This window comes from Euleptes europaea, chromosome 7 (genome assembly GCF_029931775.1).
Source record: "Euleptes europaea isolate rEulEur1 chromosome 7, rEulEur1.hap1, whole genome shotgun sequence".
Lineage (NCBI taxonomy): Eukaryota > Metazoa > Chordata > Lepidosauria > Squamata > Sphaerodactylidae > Euleptes > Euleptes europaea.
Window position 1 is genome coordinate 35,153,846 of NC_079318.1, and position 21,956 is coordinate 35,175,801.

Sequence of the window (21,956 nt, forward strand, 5' to 3'; positions counted from 1 at the left end):
TTGTGTGATTGGTGAAACAGAACATGTTCAGATAGGTAGAGTGCATAATGGGCTCGAAGTTGCACAAATAAGTTAGTATGTTGGTGAAAAGCAAGCAGCTGCGATGTTATGTTAGCCAAAGGCACTGATGCACAAACCATTCTAGACAGGACAGCACCCCCAAATGCTTAACACTTCCAAAACACTGGGCACAAGCACATGCAGTTGCATCATGCATTCAGCTGTGGTCATAAATTAGAAAATACAGAGAGAGGGGGAGAGAGAGAGCAGAAAACAAAGATCTGATTGCAGACTGACGACAGAATCAGTTTGATTTATGTTTATTAAAATCTGAGCCTGTAAAGGCAAAGTGAGTGAAAGGTGAGAAGTGAGAATAGCGGGGGCAGGACTACAAATAACATTTATCGATGCCATGCCTGAACATCATAGCTCCCTGTGCCTTTTGCTATGCTCTATCAGCCAGTGACCCTGGGAGTAAGCCATACCTCACTGTCACCGTGTGTAAGCTCTGAGCATTTCTAGATACATGCGGTTAGGGCAAGAAATTGCAGTGCTTTCTGAATATGTCCATGAATGGTTCCTAGCTCCATTCAGGTTCTGTTATTCACAGAGCCCTTTTAACTCCAAGTAGTGAGCACTAAAGATAGAAAACCAGGTCTCCAGAATATCATTTTGTCCCGAAAATAAACAGGCTATTTTAGCAGTGGGTTTGTGAAAAGGACTTTACTCTTTGTTATGTGTTCAGCCAAGTACTTTGGCTGATAAATGGCAGAGATGCAACCAGAATCTTCTCTATTCTGCACATCTGTTCACCCTCTTTTTTATTCTTGTGTAACCTGGGGAATAAGAGTGCAACATAAAACTACTTCTTGTATCCACAACCTGCCTTGGCAAGATACGTTAAAAGTTCATATTAGAGCCCCAAAGCCCACTGAAGACTTTTATGCCTTTATGTTTTCTCTGCAGATGCAGATGAATGTCAGTTGTTTGGACAAGAGATATGTAAGAACGGCTTCTGTTTAAATACACAGCCAGGCTACGAGTGTTATTGCAAACAAGGCACATACTATGATCCTGTCAAACTGCAATGCTTTGGTAAGTCAGCATACGCTTACCACGGGCCTTCGCTGTCTGCATTCCTAGCCAGCATCGTGGAAAGCGAACAAAGGCACCTAATTCTTGCCCATCCATAGGGGCAGTCAATTCATACCTGCAAGCCAACTGCTCACTTTGCCACATGATCCTTCCAAATTATCCCTAGTTATTTGGAGGAATATCATTGTGTACGGGGCTGTGTGTGGATACGGCTGCCAACAGATTCTTTGATTGTGGTGGCTCAGAGTTGTTGTTGCTGACTGTGTCGAAGTACACTCCAGTTCTCCATATGATCCTGTGCATGTAGAAAATTGGGGTAGGGAAACAAACTGGATCTTATACAGAAAAAAAAATTAAAAAGGTAGCTTGCATGTGAAATGTATTGCTTCTGTAATATTGTATAATGAAAATGATAATATGTTCTTAAAAGCGAAAAGTTCACAGTTAAGAATGAACACCACGTAACAGTTGCTGGGCTCCCCCAGTCTTTTTTTGAGATGTATTTATTTAGCTGAGAGTTGCCACAAAACTGACCTTAGTACAGTACTGTTAGTGCTACCGTGTTGTTTACTGCTGTGCATTCATGCTAATACAATCATGATAGCTGCTATCTTGTGTGTAAAGAACAACTTCCAACAGCGGCAGTGAAAAATGGGGTCAACCAAGAGGGATCGGGTCTCCACACTTTTCTGGGAGGCAGAGAATGCCTGAGGCTGCACTAGGTAAGTTCACAGGTGTTGAATGCCCAGCAGCATCCTTTATAGGCTGATGGTATCACAAGTCCATGCTGAGTGTTGCTGAGTATTTAACAGCCGAGTAACTGTATGGTGCAGACCAGCTGTCTCGTGCTTTCCAGCAGTGCACACAGGTAAGGGCGTGGGTCCCTCTCAGTTGTTGCTCAGTCACTGATTGCCATGTATTCACAGCAGTAAGCATGATAGTTACCTGAAGCCGGCTGTGAGCTGGTCTTGGCAAGGACCCTTTATATGCAGGGAAGCCGGACCTTAGTGGAAACGCCCTGGTCTGGCTTCCACGCAGGCCCACCACCTGGGCCTGATTGGCCCATTCAAACCAGCCCCCCCCCGAAACGGCTGCCCAAGTGGCAAAGCACGTGGCGCCGTAGCTTGCTGCGCCCTGCTTCCTTTCGCCGCCAGCCCCTTCCCTCAGCCGTGTGGGGCCCTGATGCTGCCCAGACGTCTGCAGCACCTCCGGGGCTGCTTCCCAGCCCGACACCAGCTTGCCTGTGGCCACCCCCAACACAAGCCGGCAAGCTGGGCTCTGCGGGGTGAGTTGGAGCCGCGCTTCACAGCAGTAAGCATGATACTTACACCCCACTGTGCCTGGTTTGGCCTTGTTTCAAAAAATGTCTCATGGAGAACAGCAAATCTTGGCAAGGGTGCTGAGAGATTGAAACTGGCAGCATCTGGAGCAGTATGCTAACCCTGAGGGAATTCAGCTCATCTCTAGTTTCTGACTGTCATTTGTGGACTCTTGTTCCAACCGAACGTGAGCATATCCAGTAGAGTTGTACACCAGCCAGCCCTCTATACTTTATGCACGAATCTGTTATTGGACTCATCTCTAGTAAGCGAACTTTCCTATTTGCAAAAAAAATCTATTTGAGGAATTGGTTATTATTAAGTGCAGATACTCTCCCCCCCCCAAAACGGAGCCTGATATGCAACATGGAATAGCAATTCACACTCTTGATCATCATAAATGTACTCTCTGTTAGTCTGCGGAAATGCCTACTCATTTACTTTTTTGCCATTTGCCTGAAATTATTCCTAGTCACGACCCTGTTTTTTTGCAGTTTAAACAGAAAACCATTCTGTGTGGAATAACATAATAAAAGGAAACCACAGTAAGAGGCTAATTCCATCTTGGGTCCAAAGAACTTTCCTTTCCTTATGTGAAGTCACTTATTTCCTTAAAGTTACTCTGTTGCTGCCCCCGTGTAAAATAAGTTTAACAGAAAAAAAGCTGAGATGTAGTATCATTATATTTGTTAAGATCATGTTGTGTATCGTCCAGCAGCCTGTTTACCCTTGTTGTTCGGAGGAGGAACTTACAGCTATTTTTTCTAAAACATGCTTGCTAATAAAAGCAGCAGTGGCCAGGGAGAAGGAAAATCCTGTATAAGCCCAGGATAAATCCATAGATCACCATGTGGGGCATTCATCACTGAATTTTTCCTTGCATGAGAACAACCAATTGAGTTTTCTTTCATTTTCCATAGATACATAATAAGAAAGAGGGTATCTCCTGTGAAGCACTCAGGCATTTCTGAAAACACATATTATTTTACAGTAGTCAACTTGTTGGACAATGATGTTCCTTTTCATTTCCCCTTTAAAAGATACGGATGAATGTCAAGACCCCAACAGCTGTATCGATGGCCAGTGCATCAACAACGAAGGCTCTTACAGCTGTTTCTGTACCCACCCGATGGTCTTGGATTCCACAGAAAAGCGATGTATCAAACCAGCAGAATCCAGCGGTATGCCTTATTACATGCGTTGCAGCATTACAGGGTTCGAGCACACTAGGGTGCATTACCAGCAAGGATGGAGTGAGGTTACCTTTCAATTATTTCAGTTCTTTCTTTCTGAAAGAATTTGGGTTCAATAATCTCCCAGTTTCCTGGTATGCATTCCATGTAGCTTAGCCAAACTTGACAGGGCATGGCTAACTGAGGACAGTCTACTGCTCTGCTTTGGAGGCAGATGTATATTGCACAGATATGACATCTGTGACAGCGATCCATAGCTTCAGTGCCTCAGTATGTTTTGCCCCAATCCCTTCAGTGTAGGAGAGCTCTTAATCTGTGTATCAGAGTTTGTGAAAACGTGTTTCATTTGTTCATACGCATTTCTCAAAGATTCCAGTATTTGCCAGCAGTATGGCCACCGTCAGTATTCTGGGTTGGAGCTTGCTATGCAGTAGTTTTACTTAATGTAGTCCCATTTGCACAAGGCATCATGCAAGAGCTGCTGTAAGATCATGTGCTGATTTTTCACTCGCAATCAGTATTGCTGTGTAGAAAAATCACAAGGCTGTTTGATGCAGTCATTACAGTCCAGTTTGGAAACGCAGTATGATTTGATCCAAGGTCACCACTGGGGCTCGGGCAATGCTGAAATACAGCCGCTGCTGTGTCTTGGGCAAGCAGAAACACAAGACAGGATATAGCCAAGTTGACAGCGCGAGTGTTGCTCACAATGATTCTTCTTGTGTTTCTGTTCGTGCAAGAGCACTTGCATGAGGCAGAAATGTTCTGTGGGATCCTGCCCCTTCGAGATCCAGGGCGTGTTTGCAGCTGCTTCCCCATTCATTTAATTGTTAAAGCATATTCCACATTTTTAAAAAAATACTCTGACTTGGTATTTGCGTTATCCTGTCTGAGTGGGGACTGCAGCAGCTCCGGTGCTGATGTGAGAACCTCAAACACAGCCTCTCTTCACACCAGCATCAGAATAACAAAACTGGATTGACAGTATTGACACCTAGTATTTGAAGATTATAGTTTAAGCTTATTGATAGAATAAAGGGTATAAACCTACAGTAATGTCTTTCATTTGAAACCATTTATTAAACGCTTTTAATTCTTCTGCAATATGTTATGCTGGAGCATAGTAAACTAAAATTTGGTATTAATCCATATCATCAGCATAAAGTAGGGTTGTGAGAGAGTGGCCTCTTTTTTCATTATAGCAATTAAACTAAGGAAAAGTTTTATTGGTCTGATACAGGTAATACAAGGGCTTGATATGGTCCACAATATCCTAGTAAACGATTTTAATGGGGGGAAGTCTTTATCTCAATGTGTAGTAGTAGATGTTATTGTGATATTGAACTAATACAGCTGTGGGTTGAATTTAATTTTATTCTATTTTATTTTGGGTGTACCGTATATACCCGTGTATAAGCCGACCCGCGTATAAGCCGAGGTGCCTAATTTCTCCCCAAAAATGGGGGGAAATTAGGCACCTGCTTATAAGCCGAGGGTCGGCTTATAACCCCTCCCCCCCCAGCAGGCTTACCTTATCCAGAGGCAGGAGGTGGCGGCAGGGCCCCCCCCCCCGTGGCCCGGGAGGCCCCGCAGGCCGCTCCTAGGCCGCTCCAGACCTGGCGAAGGCTGTGGCGCCCCCCCCTCCCGTGGCCCAGGAGGCCTTCCCAGGCCGGTCCTGGCCGGGGGGAGCCGCACACGCCTGGCGGGAGCGGCGGCGCAGCCCTGCAGCGGCTGCAGGAGGCTCTCCCAGGCCGGTGCCGGCCAGGAGGAGCCGGGCGCGCCCGGCAGCGATCGCGCCCGGCCCTGCAAAGGCCCTCCCAGGCCGATGCCGGCCAGGAGGAGCGGGGCGCGCCCGGCAGCGATCGCGCCCGGCCCTGCAAAGGCCCTCCCAGGCCGGTGCCGGCCAGGAGGAGCCGGGCGCGCACGGCAGCGATCGCGCCCGGCCCTGCAAAGGCCCTCCCAGGCCGGTGCCGGCCAGGAGGAGCCGGGCGCGCCCGGCAGCGATCGCGCCCGGCCCTGCAAAGGCCCTCCCAGGCCGGTGCCGGCCAGGAGGAGCCGGGCGCGCCCGGCAGCGATCGCGCCCGGCCCTGTAGCGGCCGCAGGAGGCCCTCCCAGGGCGCTCCTGGCCGGGGGAAGCCGCGCCGGCCTGGCGGTGATGGCGGCGATGGCGGCGGAGGTAAGTTCCCCCCTCCCTCCTCCTCCTCCCCCTCCCTCCCCTACCGTATTGACCCGCGTATAAGTCGAGGCCAACTTTTTCAGCCCTTTTTTGGGGCTGAAAAACTCGGCTTATACGCGAGTATATACGGTAGTTGGTTTGTTAAGGTCTGTGACCACAACATGAATAAACCTGACTCTGTGCTTTGGTATTAATTAGCACTATAATCTAATAGGGTGAGATTAGAGTTGAGGATGGACGTATGCTTGTATTATTATATTGAAGCTTGGACACAGACATATTCTTTTTATTTGACCTTTTCCGTTCTTCCCTATTTCTTTTTTCTGTATCCTAATATTCAAAATAAAAATTATTTTTTAAAAAACTGGATTGATAGTGGGAGAGGAGCCATCGTGTAGCCTTCTCCTGCATAGTCTAAACTTTTCCCAGTGGTCCCGGAGGCGCAAGCCGAGGCAGCATTACTGTGGCTCTCACATTCCTGGGCAAGGTCTATCATTTGAAATTGGCTGGTGTCAGAGGATTTAGGGGTGGAATAGAGCCTTAATCTTGATTCTGTATGGCTTCTGTTTGCTTAGTAATTAAACTGTTTTTAAAACTGTGCCTTCATTTCTTGTCATTGACATTTTTTTACATTATGAAATGGTTCACACTTTGGGAGAAATAAGCATAGAGGTTCTTGTGACGTAAGTCTGTAATATATTGTACTACACTAAGTTTTGAAATACTAAGCACGTTATAATGGTTACACTTCTTTGTCTTACATTTCAGAACAAACTGAAGACACTGATGTCTTCCAGGACCTTTGCTGGCAACATCTGAGTGAAGATTTTGTTTGTAGCCGGCCTCTTGTTGGAAAGCAAACTACTTACACGGAGTGCTGTTGTTTATATGGCGAAGCATGGGGCATGCAGTGTGCCCTCTGTCCCATGAAGGACTCAGGTAAGACCTTCACTAGTTACTTGGGAGATCTTTCATTATTCCAGACTGAGAGAGGGCAGGCCTCCCTCGGCACCACGCTGGTTAAATAGTGGGGGGGGGAACCAAGGCATACCCCGGTTATGTGGCCTGCAGCATCTGGCCTCCCCTCCAAGGCCTCCCCACCAGCCAACCTGTGCACAGCCTGCCAGTCCTGGCAGTCTCCTCCCCGCTTGCTCCCCCAGCTCTGTGCCCCAGCCTCCCAGTAAGCCCAAGGGCCATGGCTTCTAGTTGCTTGATAACCTTCTAGCATTAGCCCCAAATTTTGAGACACTTCACATCTTTGCCTCCTCAGCTGATGTGTGCTTATTTCAGCTGACATTTCATGACATTTCTAAGCAATAATCCTCTGTGAGAATATTTTCTCTACATCCCTTAAGCTGAAGCATTATTTCCTGATCTGAAGCATTCATACCAGTATATTCATGTAATACCAGTCTAGTGCCACTTCTGTCCCCAAATAAAACCATGCTTTTGAGAAACTAGCATAGGAAGCATCAATGTCTGTGTATTTTTAAATTTGGTCAAGTGATTAACTCCACTGAAATGCCTTGGGATCCTTTTACAAACAAAGCTATGCATGGATTGTTCACTGCCTCTTTGTGTAAAACTTCAAATATATATTAACTGTGTGGCTTGCTGCCTGTAAAGAAAAAAGAGGCTCTTGGGCTCTTTATAGGGGACAAGATGAATGTGTTGTAGTAGTAAAGGGGACAATTGCAGTTTGTCTCTCTAGATAGTGCCATGGCAGAATTGATGACTACTCATTGTATCCCCTGCGGAGTTGGTGGCCTACATCATGTTATGTGCTCATTCATTCTTGTGTCTCTAACACCGTCAGTCATTCCTGTGCTTTCACTCTACTGAAATTCAGTGAGATCATTCATTAAACCTATGGCATACCTTATTAATTACTGACTGTGCAGATGGTGGCCAGAATCTAGAGAATCTCAGACTCCTACACTGTTTTAACAACCTGGGCTGGTTTTGCTTTTTAAGTTTTCACTCCAGCAACTTCCCTCCATCAAGCCATGTTAACCGTGCTTTAAATTCTCTTGTGTGATACCAGGGTGGTCTGAGTGGGAGGGGAAATGGGGTGCTACAGAGCATAAAATGAAAACAAAAATATAATGCGCGATCACTGGGGAGTCTCTGGGCCATGGCTTCTGGGTTTAATACTAGGACAGATTTGAAGGTTGCAAGCATTAAAGCATTTCATGAAGTGTTCATTGGAATGTATTTCTATGAGGCCTTTTGTGAAATAAGTATTACATTTTTGATTGATAGTTTGGATTCTTTTGTCAAAGATTCAGCTTCGCAAAACATTTTCCAACTACCACGTCATAATGTTTAAAAATAAGCCAAAGCTGAGCTTGTTTACTGCAAGTGAGTTGAAGAATTGTCTGAGATCTCTGGATGTAGTGTGAATCAGATGTCTTCATTCTGAACTGTGGAAGCATTTTTTGACTTTCTTTTTATATCAGCAGGGTATTGGTATTTCTGCCAAGAGTCCTGTAAATGCCCTGTCAGTTATAAAAGGAGCTTAAAAAAAAATCTGTTCAAAATTATCATTACTGTCAAAAAAGCAAGGGTATGCACCTAACAACTCAAGAAGCTAATGCATGATCAGATTTCCCCAGCACTTTTAAAATAAAAATAGCATCTACACAAATCCCTGATGGAGAGGTGGGGGGAAATTGTCCATGTTTGCTGTTAGTCTTCGAAGGAAAAATGATGAGCGAAAGAAGAATGCCTATCTCCCCCTCCCGCCCAGGGCTGTAAACAAACACCAAGTGTGGGTCTTTCAGTGGCCAAACCATGCGTGGGTGGGGCCCCCTTCAACTCCAGATCAGGAACCTGCATGGCTGCTATTTCTGTTTGAAAAATGCTGGTAAGATCTTGTCGTCTGTCTCCTAGCATCTAGCAGATAGCCCCCTTGACTGAATCACTTTCAATGGGAAGAAGTGGGATATAAATATGGATGTAGTAGTTAGCGGGCTGGCTCTGGTGAGCTGGCTTTGTTTAAATCCCAGCTCTGCCATGAAGAGTACTGCTTCCTCAACATTATGGAGTTGTTGTGAGGAAGGAAAGAACATTATGTGCTGCCCTGGTCCATGAAGGGGAGGATGCAGTAAAAATATGGTACATAAGTAAACAAAAACATCTACCCCATGTCTAACCGCTGCTGTCCAGGGTTGACAGTGGTGGACTTAAGTTTGATATGTGCATAGTTAAGAATTGTGTAGAAGAGTAATTCTGATGGCTTCCCTTACTGTGTTATTAAGAGGCGAAAGAAAGCCAAAGGCATAGACTACTTTTATACTAAGACCATCGTCCACAAACCCCACTGCTCTGACTCTCCATACATACCTGGTGCCACACACACCTAGAAAATGACTTCCTGCCTGAACCCTGGGGTCTTATAGCCCATCTATACAGGTTGCTAGTGGCCCATGCCCAATAATAGTAGAATTACAATCTATAGGCTTGTGGTTCCTGTCTGTTACTATTGCTGGAGCAAGTCATAGCAACCTCAGGAAATGCTGCTGAGCCACTGGGCCATAATGTATCCCAGTTCTCTTAGCTGTCTGCACTGACTTGGAAGTTATATGCAGTCCCTAGGCAGGCTGGTGCTCAGGAGGAGGGGAAACTGGCACATTGGGCCTGGGGGCTACAACTTAAAATGTTACATAAATAGTATGTAGTATATACATGTATTTGAGAGCCAGCGTGGTATAGTGGGTAAGAGCAGTGGTTTGGAGCGGTGGACTCTGATCTGGAGAACCGGGTTTGATTCCCCACTCCTCCATGTGAGCGGCAGAGGCTAATCTGGGGACCTGGATTTGTTTCCCCGCTCCTCCACATGAAGCCAGCTGGGTGACCTTGGGCTAGTCACAGCTCTCTTAGAGCTCTCTCAGCCCCAACTACCTCACAGGGCGACTGTTGTGGGGAGGGGAAGGGAAGGTGATTGTAAGCTACTTTGATTCTTCCTTAAGTGGTAGAGAAAATCAACATATAAAAACCAACTCTTCTTCTACCTCTGAATATATGGCGAATAATCAGACCATTTGGCCAAATTTTAAACCAGAAATCATTAGTTGATCCTCAATAATTAGCCTTTCTGTTGTTGTTTTATTTGGGAGGGGTTTTTTATTGGTGGAATGTAATAGGTGTAAGGCTTGGTAAACCATTAGGTTATATTCTGATACCCCATCACCGCCACCTTCATTCCATTTTACAGAATTTCCCCCAAGAAAAACATAGACCTGAATTAAGCGTATGAAAGAATAATTTTGCCCTGTCTTCAATATGCAGCATTTAAAGTGATATTATTGGCTCAGGGTGAAACTTTCACACTTCTTGACCAGAAGGTCATAGGTTCAAGTCCTGTCTGGGGAAACTGGAGTTGCTCCATATTAGAATTTTAGGTTTATATATTGATTGAGTCTACTGGAACACTATGTATATTTCCCAAATCCTTGAATGCTTTGAACATAAGTTACAGAAATAGGAAAAGCATTAACTAGAAAAGCAGACCGGGGACTTGAGACCTCTTCTTTCTTGGATGGGATTACACTCCCCTTGAAAAGCCAGGTCTGCAAATTGAGAATGCTCCTTGACACAGTGGTCTCCTTAGAAAATCAGGTGGCTGCTGTGGTTCAGAGTGCATTTTCCCAGCTTTTGACTAGTGGTTTTTACGTATTTTATTATTATATACACTGTAAGATGCCTATAAGTTCCTATAAGGTAGAAAGGCAGCTAATAAAAGTTTTAAATAAACAAAATAAGTAGGAGAGTGTTGAAATAACTCAGGTCAGATATTTTTGTTTGGTGGACGGGAAATAAGCGGGAGGTTTCAGCACTTCCTCTTCCCCTCCCACCAGCGTGGCATAGTGGATTACAGTGGTGGTTTGGAGTGGTGGACTCTGATCTAGAGAACCGGGTTTAATTCCCCACTCCTCCACATGAGCAGTGGACGCTAATCTAGTGAACTGGATTTGTTTCCCCTCTCCTACGCATGAAGCCAGCTGGGCGACCTTGGGCTAGTCACAGCTCTCTCAGCTCCGCCTACCTCACAGGGTGTCTGTTGTGGGAAGGCGGTTGTAAGCCCGTTTGATTCTTCCTTAAGTGGTAGAGAAAGTCGGTATATAAAAACCAACTCTTCTTCTTCATGTGTAATTTCCCTTTCCTGCTTATAACACTAACCATAGTTTACCCCAGTATCTGAATTAGCAAACTATACTTAGTGCTTGGCTTCCTAACCAGCATCAGAACCCATGGCTTGAAGTGAATTTCTGAATCAGGACAAGCATTAACCATAGTTTATCACAGTGAACTATGATGAGCTATAAATAGGAAGCTGAGAAGATCTGCCTGAGAGGCCTGGAGCCTGTGAGCCTGTGGCTTGTTTTGATCATGGTTTTGAAAGTTCATGTGAATGGAGCCTCTCGCTAAGTGATTGATGTGTTCCACTGGAAAGTCTCTGTCTGTGAAATCCTTAATGAAGAGTTTCCCTCCTTCCTTCATGTCAGAGTGTTTCCACAAACACCACACTGTTAAAGCACTGGCTTGCCTGTGACGTTTCAGAAACAAAGCTGGAAATAAGTATTACAAAATCAGGCTGTTGATCTGAGTGAGGCAGAATAGTAGATATACCCACAAACAATTACTAGCAGTTACCAAAAAAAAAAAGTTTATTTGTTGTAGTTCAGATCAGATACTTGCATAGTTTGAAATGTGTTCTGGTCCTGAGACAAGTACCTTGAAGACAACTGAACATGAAGAGCATTTTCACACATCAGGTAGAAAGCATTTTTCCTTTACATTCTGGCACAACAGAACTTAGGGTACTTTCAAGTGCAAAGGCTTAAATAACCTCTGCATTTCCTGTGTACCATTTCTGTGATTGCTGTTAACTTGGAATGGCAGGAGAGAAACCTGTTTATAATGTAAACCTGCACTTAGCCAATGTAGGTTTTATATTTCATTACAAATCATCTTAAGTAAAAAAAAAAATGCTTTAACCATCATTAGAATGGGAGGTGCCAACTGACACACATCTGAAATAAATCTGTGTCAGTGATGTAGGCAGATATGCTAGAATAAAATGTTTGGGTATTGGATTGCATTTTTCCTTTGGCCCAGGCATGGAAAAATATTTCCTTAGCAGAGTTCTGGTTTTGGCAAAGATGATTAGTTGTAGCTATCACTTTTAATCAGTGTGGTCTGAGGAATGATTGGTGTGTGTTAGTGCTGATAACCAGTTTTATTGTCTAGGATCTTTGCATGAATAAGACCTATAGTTCCAGCTTTCTGGGAGTCCTTTGAACAATTGTTATTCACACAATTAGGTCTGGACTGAATTAAGCCATTTTGCAAACTGTGCTGTACTGCAGAGCCACAGCTGCATTGCAAAGCTCAGTATGAGGTGAGCACCTTGGTATGGAGAGTTGGTGTACTGTGTGTTGGTCAAAACTCTCAAGCAGTTTCCTTAGTACTGTAAATTATAATCATGGATGTGCACAAAAAACGCAGAATGTGCTGTAGGGCACGCACAGGGTTCAGGTTCCTTGCACTCTTCATGTTCATTTTTAGAAACCAAATTTCTAGCCTTTAGGGCTATGAATATAATCATCTTGAAAATGTATGGGTGATTCCTGCTGAAATCTCAGAAGTCATGAAGATAGCATATGCATTAACCCAGTGCCTATAAAGAGCCTCAAAGCTAGATGGGAGAAGAATACAGAAATCCTGCGTGCTTTCTGCCCCAAACTGCTGTTCCCTATATGTTAATCTTCTAGTGAGACTACAAGACCTGAAGTAACCTTTGCTGAGGTGTGGACATAGGGTTGCCAACCTCCAGATAATAGTAGGAGAAAAAGACACCACTGTACTACTATCAGGAGATTAGGAAATCAGTACAGGGGCGACAAAAATGTACAATAACAATTACTGTTAAGTGCAACCAATGTTTATCCTATGGTGTCTAAATACAACTATACATATAAACATACAGCGTTATGTACAAGCATACAAAAATAACAAGCACAACCAAACAAGTCCACATGGATGGTGACACAGACACTAACAAAATTCACAAAAATGCAAGGTCTTTAGCAAGGTGCTGCATTCTTCTATAAGTCCCATGCAGGTAAGTGTGCAATTCTAGCAGAAATACCAATTTTAGAGGAGTAACTTGATGGAGGATACGGCCGTTTCAAATTCTTATGGGTACAATTCTTCATCAGTCCTTCATATAGATTCCTCTAATATTGCACATCTTAAAGATTAAATTTCAAAATGCTGGATGCATGTTAGTTCCCACGAAGGGTAGTTATCATTAAGGCAGCCATGTATGCATAGTGAAACCTATTTCCTAAATAGTATGGGTATTTAGGAAATAGGTTTCACTATGCATACTCTATGGCATTGAAGTCCCACCCCTCCCCAAACCCGCCCTCCTCAGGCTCCGCCCCAAAAACCTCCCACTGATGGTGAAGAGGGACCTGGCAACCCTAGGTGGACAGATTGGGGAAAGCAGCTTTGGGGTGTGGGGGGATGCAAGTAGGGAAGAGGCTTACCCAATGTTTACCCTCCTGTTTTTCATGTTCTTTTTCCTATCTCCTTTTTACAGCAACTCAGCACAGACCAAGTGTGACCTCCTACTGTCACATCTACAGTGCAGTCCTAAAGAGAATTACTCCAGTCTAAGCCCATTCGTTTCAATGGGCTTAGACTGGAGTAACTCTGTTTAGGATTGTGCTGGTAGTTTATTCCAAAAAGATAACCAGATGAGTTTTTTAGAGGTTAAATGTAAGGTTTCTGTACCTTGATCCTTTCCATAAATAGTAAAACAGTATAAATTAATCAAAATAGCACAAAATAAATTATGCAAATTACAGAATTGCAAAATTTAGTTGCTTGGATACAGAATTTCTATTGCCTTTATGCAGAGTTTTATTATTTATTAGCACACAGTACACTCGTCACTGGTGATAGTGTGTGGTAGCCTTGTTCCGTTTTGGTTAAATTTTAAATTCTGGTGGGATGCCTAACATGTGGAATGGAATGATCAACTCACTAGGTTAATCAGTGCAGTTGGCCAGTAGGCCAATATAAGCACAAGCCTGATTTTAGAAGATTTGTAGCTCATTTGTCAACAGAAATTCTCAAAGTGAACTACAAAGGTAAAGAAAACAATGACATTTATTATGCAAATTATGAGGACATAATGTTATTCGAGAACTGAGTGTTTTGCATGCATGTAGTACAAACGTTGCCAAGGTTTAGGCTCAAGCTACATGTGGGTGTCCACCAACCCCCATCTACTCCTGCAACATCCTATTAAGAAAGAATTGAAAAATGTGTATCATGACATCATCATTTTTGCATTTCCCCACATACTTTCAATGGTGAGGAAATGTGATAATGTTATGCCACACATATTTTCTGCTGCATGTGTGAGAGACATGAGATAAATCCCTTGGCTGGGATATAGGGTAGTGATATAAATCCAAGTAAGTTAATAAATAAATGCAAGTCACTGGTATCCAAGCATTTTGGACCTTAGCTTAAAGTGAAGTGAGGAGAGGGAGAGGACTGTAGATTCATCTCTTTTGAGTGTTCACTCATAGCTTCATGTTTTAAATGTTGTCATTGTTATGTGTTTCTAAAATATTTTAATCGTCTTTCACACAACTGCCTGTGATTTATGTCTATATATATATATTTATTTTTTTAAATAAATAAGGTGGGGAAGTCAACTGTGGTAAAAATATAAATTAATTTAGAAGATGGGGTAATGAAGAGTGACAAGCCAAAAGTGAATGAGGCATTCACCCTTGGTTGAGCACAGACAACCTTCAAAGGAATTCTTTTTTTTTTATTATTTCCTGCCGTTTTTTTGGCAAAGCATTTTGGAAGAGAATCCTAGAAAGCCAAAGGTCCTAAATCTGAAAGCCCAAGAGCAGTTGGAAAGTATCAATTTGGTTGTGGAGTATGCAGATTTGCTCTGTTGTCCAGCTTTAGTCATGAGAAAAGGTACTATTTCACAATAGCTGAACAGCCTGATGTAATGAAACATCCCCGTACAATCGAAACGATAATAATTAGGTCAGTAGCCTGTCTTCCTTCAACTTAAACTTGGACATTTGGCAATATTCCTAAATATTTCTCCAATTAGTCCACTTAGAATGTAAAAATTCTAATAGGTATGATGGAGAAGTCATTGGCTGTAATTGTAAAACACAGCTATGACCCCCTGCCTCCCACCTTTAACCTCTTCACACAGGTTTAGGTGCCCCAGCAGGTCAGGGCAGTCACAATGCACTATTTGTTTCATCTCCCTTTAACAGGCAGAGAGCCCTGACCCCTTTTCAAACATTGGGTCCCCTCTCTTCTCTTTCCCAGAGACGTCTCCAGACAGAGCAGCCTAGTTCTCTTTATTCACCCCTCACCCAGCCACCACACAGGGCTACTGGAGTAAGGGAAGCCGATACTTCTTTCCCTTATTGCCACCAGACAGTTAACTAGATCCACTGGCCACAACCATCAAGGTTGGGGTGTGGGTGTGGTATTTTCCCTGAAACACTAGACCTCCAGCAGTGTTGAAACTGAAAAAAACAGAGTTTTTATTTACAGCTTCAACAAAATGAGGTAACTCAATGGCGACAGAAAATGGAAGAATTCGCTGTGTTGGCTAAGCTGACTAGTTTGATAAAAGAAAGGACAATTGATGAATTTCGATGTAAATGGGAAGGTTATTTTGATTATGTTCAACAATGGGGATAGATTAATTGGAATAATTTAGATTTATATAATGTAATAATTAGTTTAGATGGATCTTGAGATGTAAGATGAACAGACTCTCCAAAGGAGTATAAACTGTGCATGAATGTATGAGAGATTATATGTTTGTTTGTTTGTTTGAAAAAACGTAATAAAATGTTTTAAAAAACAAAAAACAAAATGGGGTAACTCAAACACAGCATTGTTCCTAATATTTGAACGTATGATCCCAGACCACTCCAGCAGTCACAGTTGGCCATAACTTGGGGGGGGAGGAGGGCAGCCCCCCCCCCCCGTGGCATGCAGAGAGGGTGGCAGATCTGCCTCTCCTGTAGGAGCCTCTGTGCCGGGTAGGAGAGGCAGTTCTGCCACCCTCTCTGCATGCCACAGGGGGGGCACTGCCCTCTTCACCCTGCCCCCCAGCTACAGTCCGGCGGTAGACAATGTAAGTCAGTTGTACCATAGGCTGCTTCCTTCAGAGACGCAGAATCCTTTTTTCCCATACTGACTACTCTCCCCCTTCTCTCTAACTCCCTATCTTCAACTACCGGCCTCCTCCCACATTGCTTTGGCTGCCTCTGGGAAAGGCAGAACTGGACCTGTCCATCACACCAGCTGTGAGTCCCTACATAAACAGTGGCTTGTCAATGTAACTGCTAGCATGTAGGGGTGGTTCCCCCTTTTGCTCTCTTTGCTGCTGTGAATACATGGAAATTTTATCCCCTTGAGCCTGCCATGTCCTGCGTCTGGTGGACCTGTTGCCTTTTTAATAAAATCAGTAGGAGGAATACAGTGGATCATTTACCAAAAAACCCCCACCTACCATCACTCTAAAACCATAGAGTTTCTGGCGATTCCTAGCGTGACATGACATCACCTCCAGGTTTTCTCTGGAAGTGATGTCATATTGCTTGCAATGCCTGCAACTTTTTTATCCTTGTCCTACCACCCAAAGGAGCAGCAACAGGAAATATGGGTTGCTGGAAGGAGTGCTATCTTAAACCTCAGCAGCGCATCTCAAAAGAGTAAATGAAGAGAAAACTTTTTAACACACTTACCAGTTCAGATGTTGTCATAGGGGAGGGAAATTTCAATAGAGAAATCATAGCGAGGCTGAAAGGGCAATCTGCAGAGTATGTTCAGGATTGAATTTCAAGAAAACCTTCAGTGTATGTCTTAATTCCTATAGTAATATTATCAAAATGGGCACATGGTCACACTTTTATAGCAAATGGGCATGCTTACCTAACTAAATAAGCCCATCTGATTATGAGCAAGTAACTTGGAACCCCTTCACACATTTTAAAGACCACATAGCCAGGAAAATCAAATGCGTGCCTGAAGTCCCACTCTCAGAACTGAATTCTTAGGTGCACACAGACCCAATTTGGATTGGGGCTGCAAGGAGAAGGTGTGTTGGGCAGGATGCGTATCAACTCCACCTAGGGTTGCCAACTGCCAGGTAGTAGCAGGAGATCTCCTGCTAATTCAACTGATCTCCAGCTGATAGAGATCAGATCACCTGGAGAAAAATGGCCACTTTGGCAATTGAACTCTATGGCATTGAAGTCCCTCCCCAAACCCCGCCCTCCTCAGGCTCCGCCCCAAAAATCTCCTGCAGGTGGCGAAGAGGGACCTGGCAACCCTAACTCCACCACCCATCACACCCCTCAATGGCTCGCTTGCAGAGGGTCGCATACAATAAACATATGTTGGTGAGTGGTCAGTAAAGTTAAATGTAGATAGTAAGGCTGGATAATATGCTGAAGTTACTGCGTGGACCTACGGATGGCAGCCCAGGTTTCTAGACTCCCTCTCCCTCTTTCTTTTTGACTCCCACAAACCCCTTAATTTAACAAAGTGATAATGAGTTTATCATCTCTTCTGTAGAAGAGTTAAGCAGCTTAGTTTGGTCGACAAGTAAAACCTTGTAAAAATCCCAAGGGTTTTCACAGTTCAGCTGGGCTGCAGTTCTCTTAACAGTTGTTGCAATATCACACCCATGCCCAGGGTTACAGAACTGACAAGCTGTTTTTCCTGGTGAGAGAGAAAGAGTGATTTTTATCTGGGAAAGTCTCTGGTCCTTTCACCACTGCCTTCAGCGCTGATAGAGATACTGGAAGTGTGAACCTTACTTGTTTAAACCTGTCACAGAGGAATCTCACGTCTTCCCTACCTGTGCTGTTTTCCTAACCAGAATTTTCCCCAGGGTGCTGCCATTTGCCGCATCATTACATGTACATTTCCCCATTAGGGCAAATAGTGGTTCTCAATAGCTATTGCTGTTCAGGAAAATGATATGGGGGGGGGGGTTACGCCCCCTTTCCCTGTAACCAGATCTAAACTGGACCCATCCGTGCCTGGAAATTAAGTTCTGAGCACCAAACTCCAGGTGTATGTCTGATTGACAGGACCCAGGCGACCATCTGGGGACAGGTAGACTTCATAATGTGTGGACTGGCTCTCCCTGTGAATTAGACAGAAACATGAGATACTCCTGTGGTCTGACAAATGGCAGAGTCAGGAACATGACCCCAATTTATGTGCATAATGCCCCTGCTTATTTAAATTAAGAACAACAACCTTGTCGGTCTTTGGTTCTCAGAAGATGCAGTTCCTGAGAGAGCATCACTGAAGCAATTACGTACATGAGAGCCAGAATCACTGATTGGGAAGATGCATGGGGTGATAGATATTTTATTGGCATTCTTCTGGTCTCCAGTGATTCCTTCTAGGATTAAACTATTGTGTGTTGAAATGCTGTTGGGGTCTGTTATGATTTTGACAGATTTGGCCCTTTTCTTTCCTGGCAATGATGCTTAGGAAGCTGTAGCTAAGAAGTAAAGCTTTCATTAAGCCTTTGAGAATAGGAGGGAAACCTTGGCTGTTGTGCAGTTGTAGCATGGCCGCACTGAAAAATGTTCTTTAGAATACTATATGTAAAATATCATCTGTGGAATAAGGCGTTCCACCAACGGATCAGTTTGTTCCTTGCTTTTGGATCTTTAAATTTGTATGTGAGCCATCTCACCTGCAAGTATAACTACGGCTTTTTATGCATGGCTGTTTCCCTCATGGTCACTCTCTTCCCCATCCCCCCAACTACTTCAGGGCTTTATTTTGATTATGCATGCATTTTCCGACTGTCAAAGGTTGCCCCAAAGTGGTTGTGGCTGCTTGGGTTATTTGCCCCAGTTTTGGTGTTCTTAGGAAATGGGTGTTTGTTCTTAGGAAATGTTTCTTCTTAGGAAATGGGTGTTTGTTCTTAGGAAATGGCATCTCCCAAGGTTTCTTTGGCTTTTCTCCAATCTTTTCCAAACCAGCTTTGGTGCAGAGTTTTGGGAAAGATCACAAGAAAGCCTGGATAGATGCCGTTTGGTATTATGCCAATAAAGGTCTGTGTTTGTGATGCCGTTTGGTAGGAAAGTTCAGATTTTCCTGGTCCTGCCACCATAGCATCCATTTCCCCCCCCACGGAGTGTTTGCATGGTGGCCATTCCCCCCACCAAGTACCAGGTTGCTTTTTAAAGTTGACAATAGAATATCACTATATCCTCTGATTTCCCAGTGTTCATTGTTTTTAAGAAAAGTAAGGGGGAAAGCACATCTGTACAACAAAATGAGCCAATGATTTACTTCTTTTAAAAAACAAAGCTTGAAATTTGGGGAACCGAATTTACAAATACTTAAAATCTTATAATGACATAATGATCTAGTAAACATCAATATGTGACGTCTTCATAGGCTAAACACTGAACATGAGTCAGCAGTGTGATGCAGTAGCTAAAAAGGCAAATGTGGTCTTGGGATGCATCAACAGAAGTATAGTGTCCAGATCACGTGAAGTGATGGTATCGCTTTACTCTGGTTTGGTTAGACCTCACCTAGAGTACTGTGTTCAGTTTTGGGCACCACAATTTAAAAAAGATGTAGACAAGCTGGAATGTTTCCAGCGGAGGGCAACAAGGATGGTGAGGGGTGTGAAGACCAAGTCCTTTGAGGAAAGGTTGAAGGAGCTGGGTATGTTTAGCCTGAAGAGAAGAAGACTGAGAGGGGATATGATAACCATCTTCAAGTACTTGAAAGGCTGTCACAGAGAGGATGGTGCCGAGTTGTTTTCTGTTGCCCCAAGAGGTCGGACCAGAACCAAGGTCGGGTTGAAATTAAATCAAAACAGTTTCCGTCTTGACATTAGGAATAATTTTCTAACAGTTAGAGCGGTTCCTTAGTGGAACAGGCTTCCTTGGGAGGTGGTAAGCTCTCCTTCCATGGAGGTTTTTAAGAAGAGGTTAGATGGCCATCTGTCAGCAATGTTGATTCTGTGACCTTGGGCAGATGATGAGAGGGAGGGCATCTTGGCCATCTTCTGGTCACTAGGGGTGTTGGGGGGAGGTAGTTGTGAATTTCCTGCATTGTGCGGGGGTTGGACTTGATGACCCTGGTGGTCCCTTCCAACTCTATGATTCTATGATTCACCCTATGGGTCAGGAATAACCCGGTGCTTGCACAGGGGACCTTTACCTTCACCTTTTTAACACATTTGCTTGGCAATAAATCCATATAAGCATACTTAGGATTATGGACTTACTACATTTCACTTTGTGTGGCACTTTCTGTTATTAAAGCCATTGGTATGTTTAGGCTTGGACCCTAAGGTTACTGCTGTTTGTACCCCTCTTCGTCCATGGTGCAGGCAGTCCTCTATCACGCAGTGCTTTCCTCTGCCACTAGGTGCTCTTTTTAGCTTCTTGAGTGAGGCTGGTCTTGAGTGAGCCGAAACTCCTAGAGCAGACGACCACTTTTGCAGCATGAATGGAAGCAAGGCTTAGGATCTAGCTTTCCACGAGAGCCAGCATGGGGTAGTGGTTAAGAATGGTGGTTTGGAATGGTGGAGTCTGATCTGGAGAACCGTGTTGGTTTCCCCACTCCTCCACATGAAGCCAGCTGGGTGATCTTGGGCTAGTCACAAATCTCTTAGAGCTCTCTCAGCCCCACCTTATGGGGAGGGGAAGGGAAGGTGATTGTAAGCTAGTTTGATTCTTCCTTAAAGTCATCATATAAAAACCAGCTCTTCTTCTTCTTTCCTTACATCCGCAAGTACTGTGTTGTTGGGTAATTAGAACATAAAGAAGCAAGTGCCTAAAGACAAGGCAGGGCCTCCCTGATAATTGAGCAACTGACAATTGAGCAGGGCCTCCCTGATAATTCCATCTGAGACGGCACATGGCTCCTTTTGGGATGTGTCTCCTTCCAGAGAAGTCATGATGGCAGGCCCTATCTGACTGTGTAGCAACCAGCCACTCCACAGGAGGCTGTGGGGAAAAAATAATTGTTGGTAATAATATATACTTTCCTTTTGATAATTGCGTTGGGAATGTTTAAAATTAAAACACAAATTATAGATGTAGTAAATAAATATTAAACAGCAAGAGTTGAGATTCCCCAGCACCCTGTACTAATTAATTTCTCATAGGTATTGCCAGCAAGAACCGTGGGCCTTCTTGCTCCACATCTGCACTTTCAGTTCTCTTGTTTATAGTTGCTGTATTTTGCAATCAGTTCTGCAACCAATCATCCATCATTTATTTTTATTCATTTATTGAATTTTTTACCCACTCTCTATCCTGGCCAAGGCCGGACTCAGAGCGGGTCATATCCATCAAAATACAACATATCACATGTAAAACCAATACATTCATTAAAAACTCTAACATAAGATTAAAAATTATCAACAATCAATTTGCGCCAATGTTGCACACTGATCTATAATGAGCCAGAAGATGGCAATAAGATTCTTAGATTCAATAGATAAAACAAAAAACAGAGAAGGTGGGGGGAAGGGAGGCCAGGTATGATAACAGACCCTTGCTACCCTCAACCGTAGGCCTGGCGGAACAACTAGGTCTTATAGGCCCTGTGGAAGTGTGTCAAATCCCACAGGACCCTAGTTTCATAGAATATAATCATAGAATTGGAAGGGACCACCAGGGTCATCTAGTCCAACCTCGCTGGAGAGAGAATCCCATCAGGCCATGGCCAGGGCAGAGAAGACCCTGGCCCTAGTTGAGGATAGCCAGATACTCTTTAGGCCAGGACCACCAGCAAGTTATTATTTGCAGAGCATAATGCTCTGTTGGGAGCATACCAGGAGAGATGGTCCCAGATCGTTTAGGGCTTTAAAGCTTAAGACCAGAACCTTGATCCTGATCTGATACTCCACCTGGAGCCAGTGCAGTTGTCAGAGCACTGGCTGAATATGAGCTCTTAGCAGGGTCCCAGTAAGGACCTGCGCTACAGCATTTTGAACCAGCGGGAGTTTCCTGGTCAGTCTCAAGGTCAGCCCTACGTAGAGCGAATTACAGTAACCATGTGTGTCACAGTTTTCTGTATGTGATATGCATTGTAACTCTC

General features: G+C 43.9%; 1 protein-coding gene across 4 annotated transcripts in view; it reads left to right on the plus strand.

Annotated features, from left to right (window-relative positions):
- Positions 1–21,956, plus strand: part of LTBP1 (latent transforming growth factor beta binding protein 1) — a 260,003-nt gene that overhangs the window by 220,785 nt on the left and 17,262 nt on the right. For all 4 annotated transcript variants that reach the window (XM_056852318.1, XM_056852320.1, XM_056852321.1 and 1 more), the window contains 3 exons: positions 967–1,095; positions 3,455–3,595; positions 6,552–6,722. In XM_056852318.1, coding sequence (XP_056708296.1) covers positions 967–1,095; positions 3,455–3,595; positions 6,552–6,722 — 441 coding nt within the window. The remainder of the gene's footprint in view (positions 1–966; positions 1,096–3,454; positions 3,596–6,551; positions 6,723–21,956) is intronic.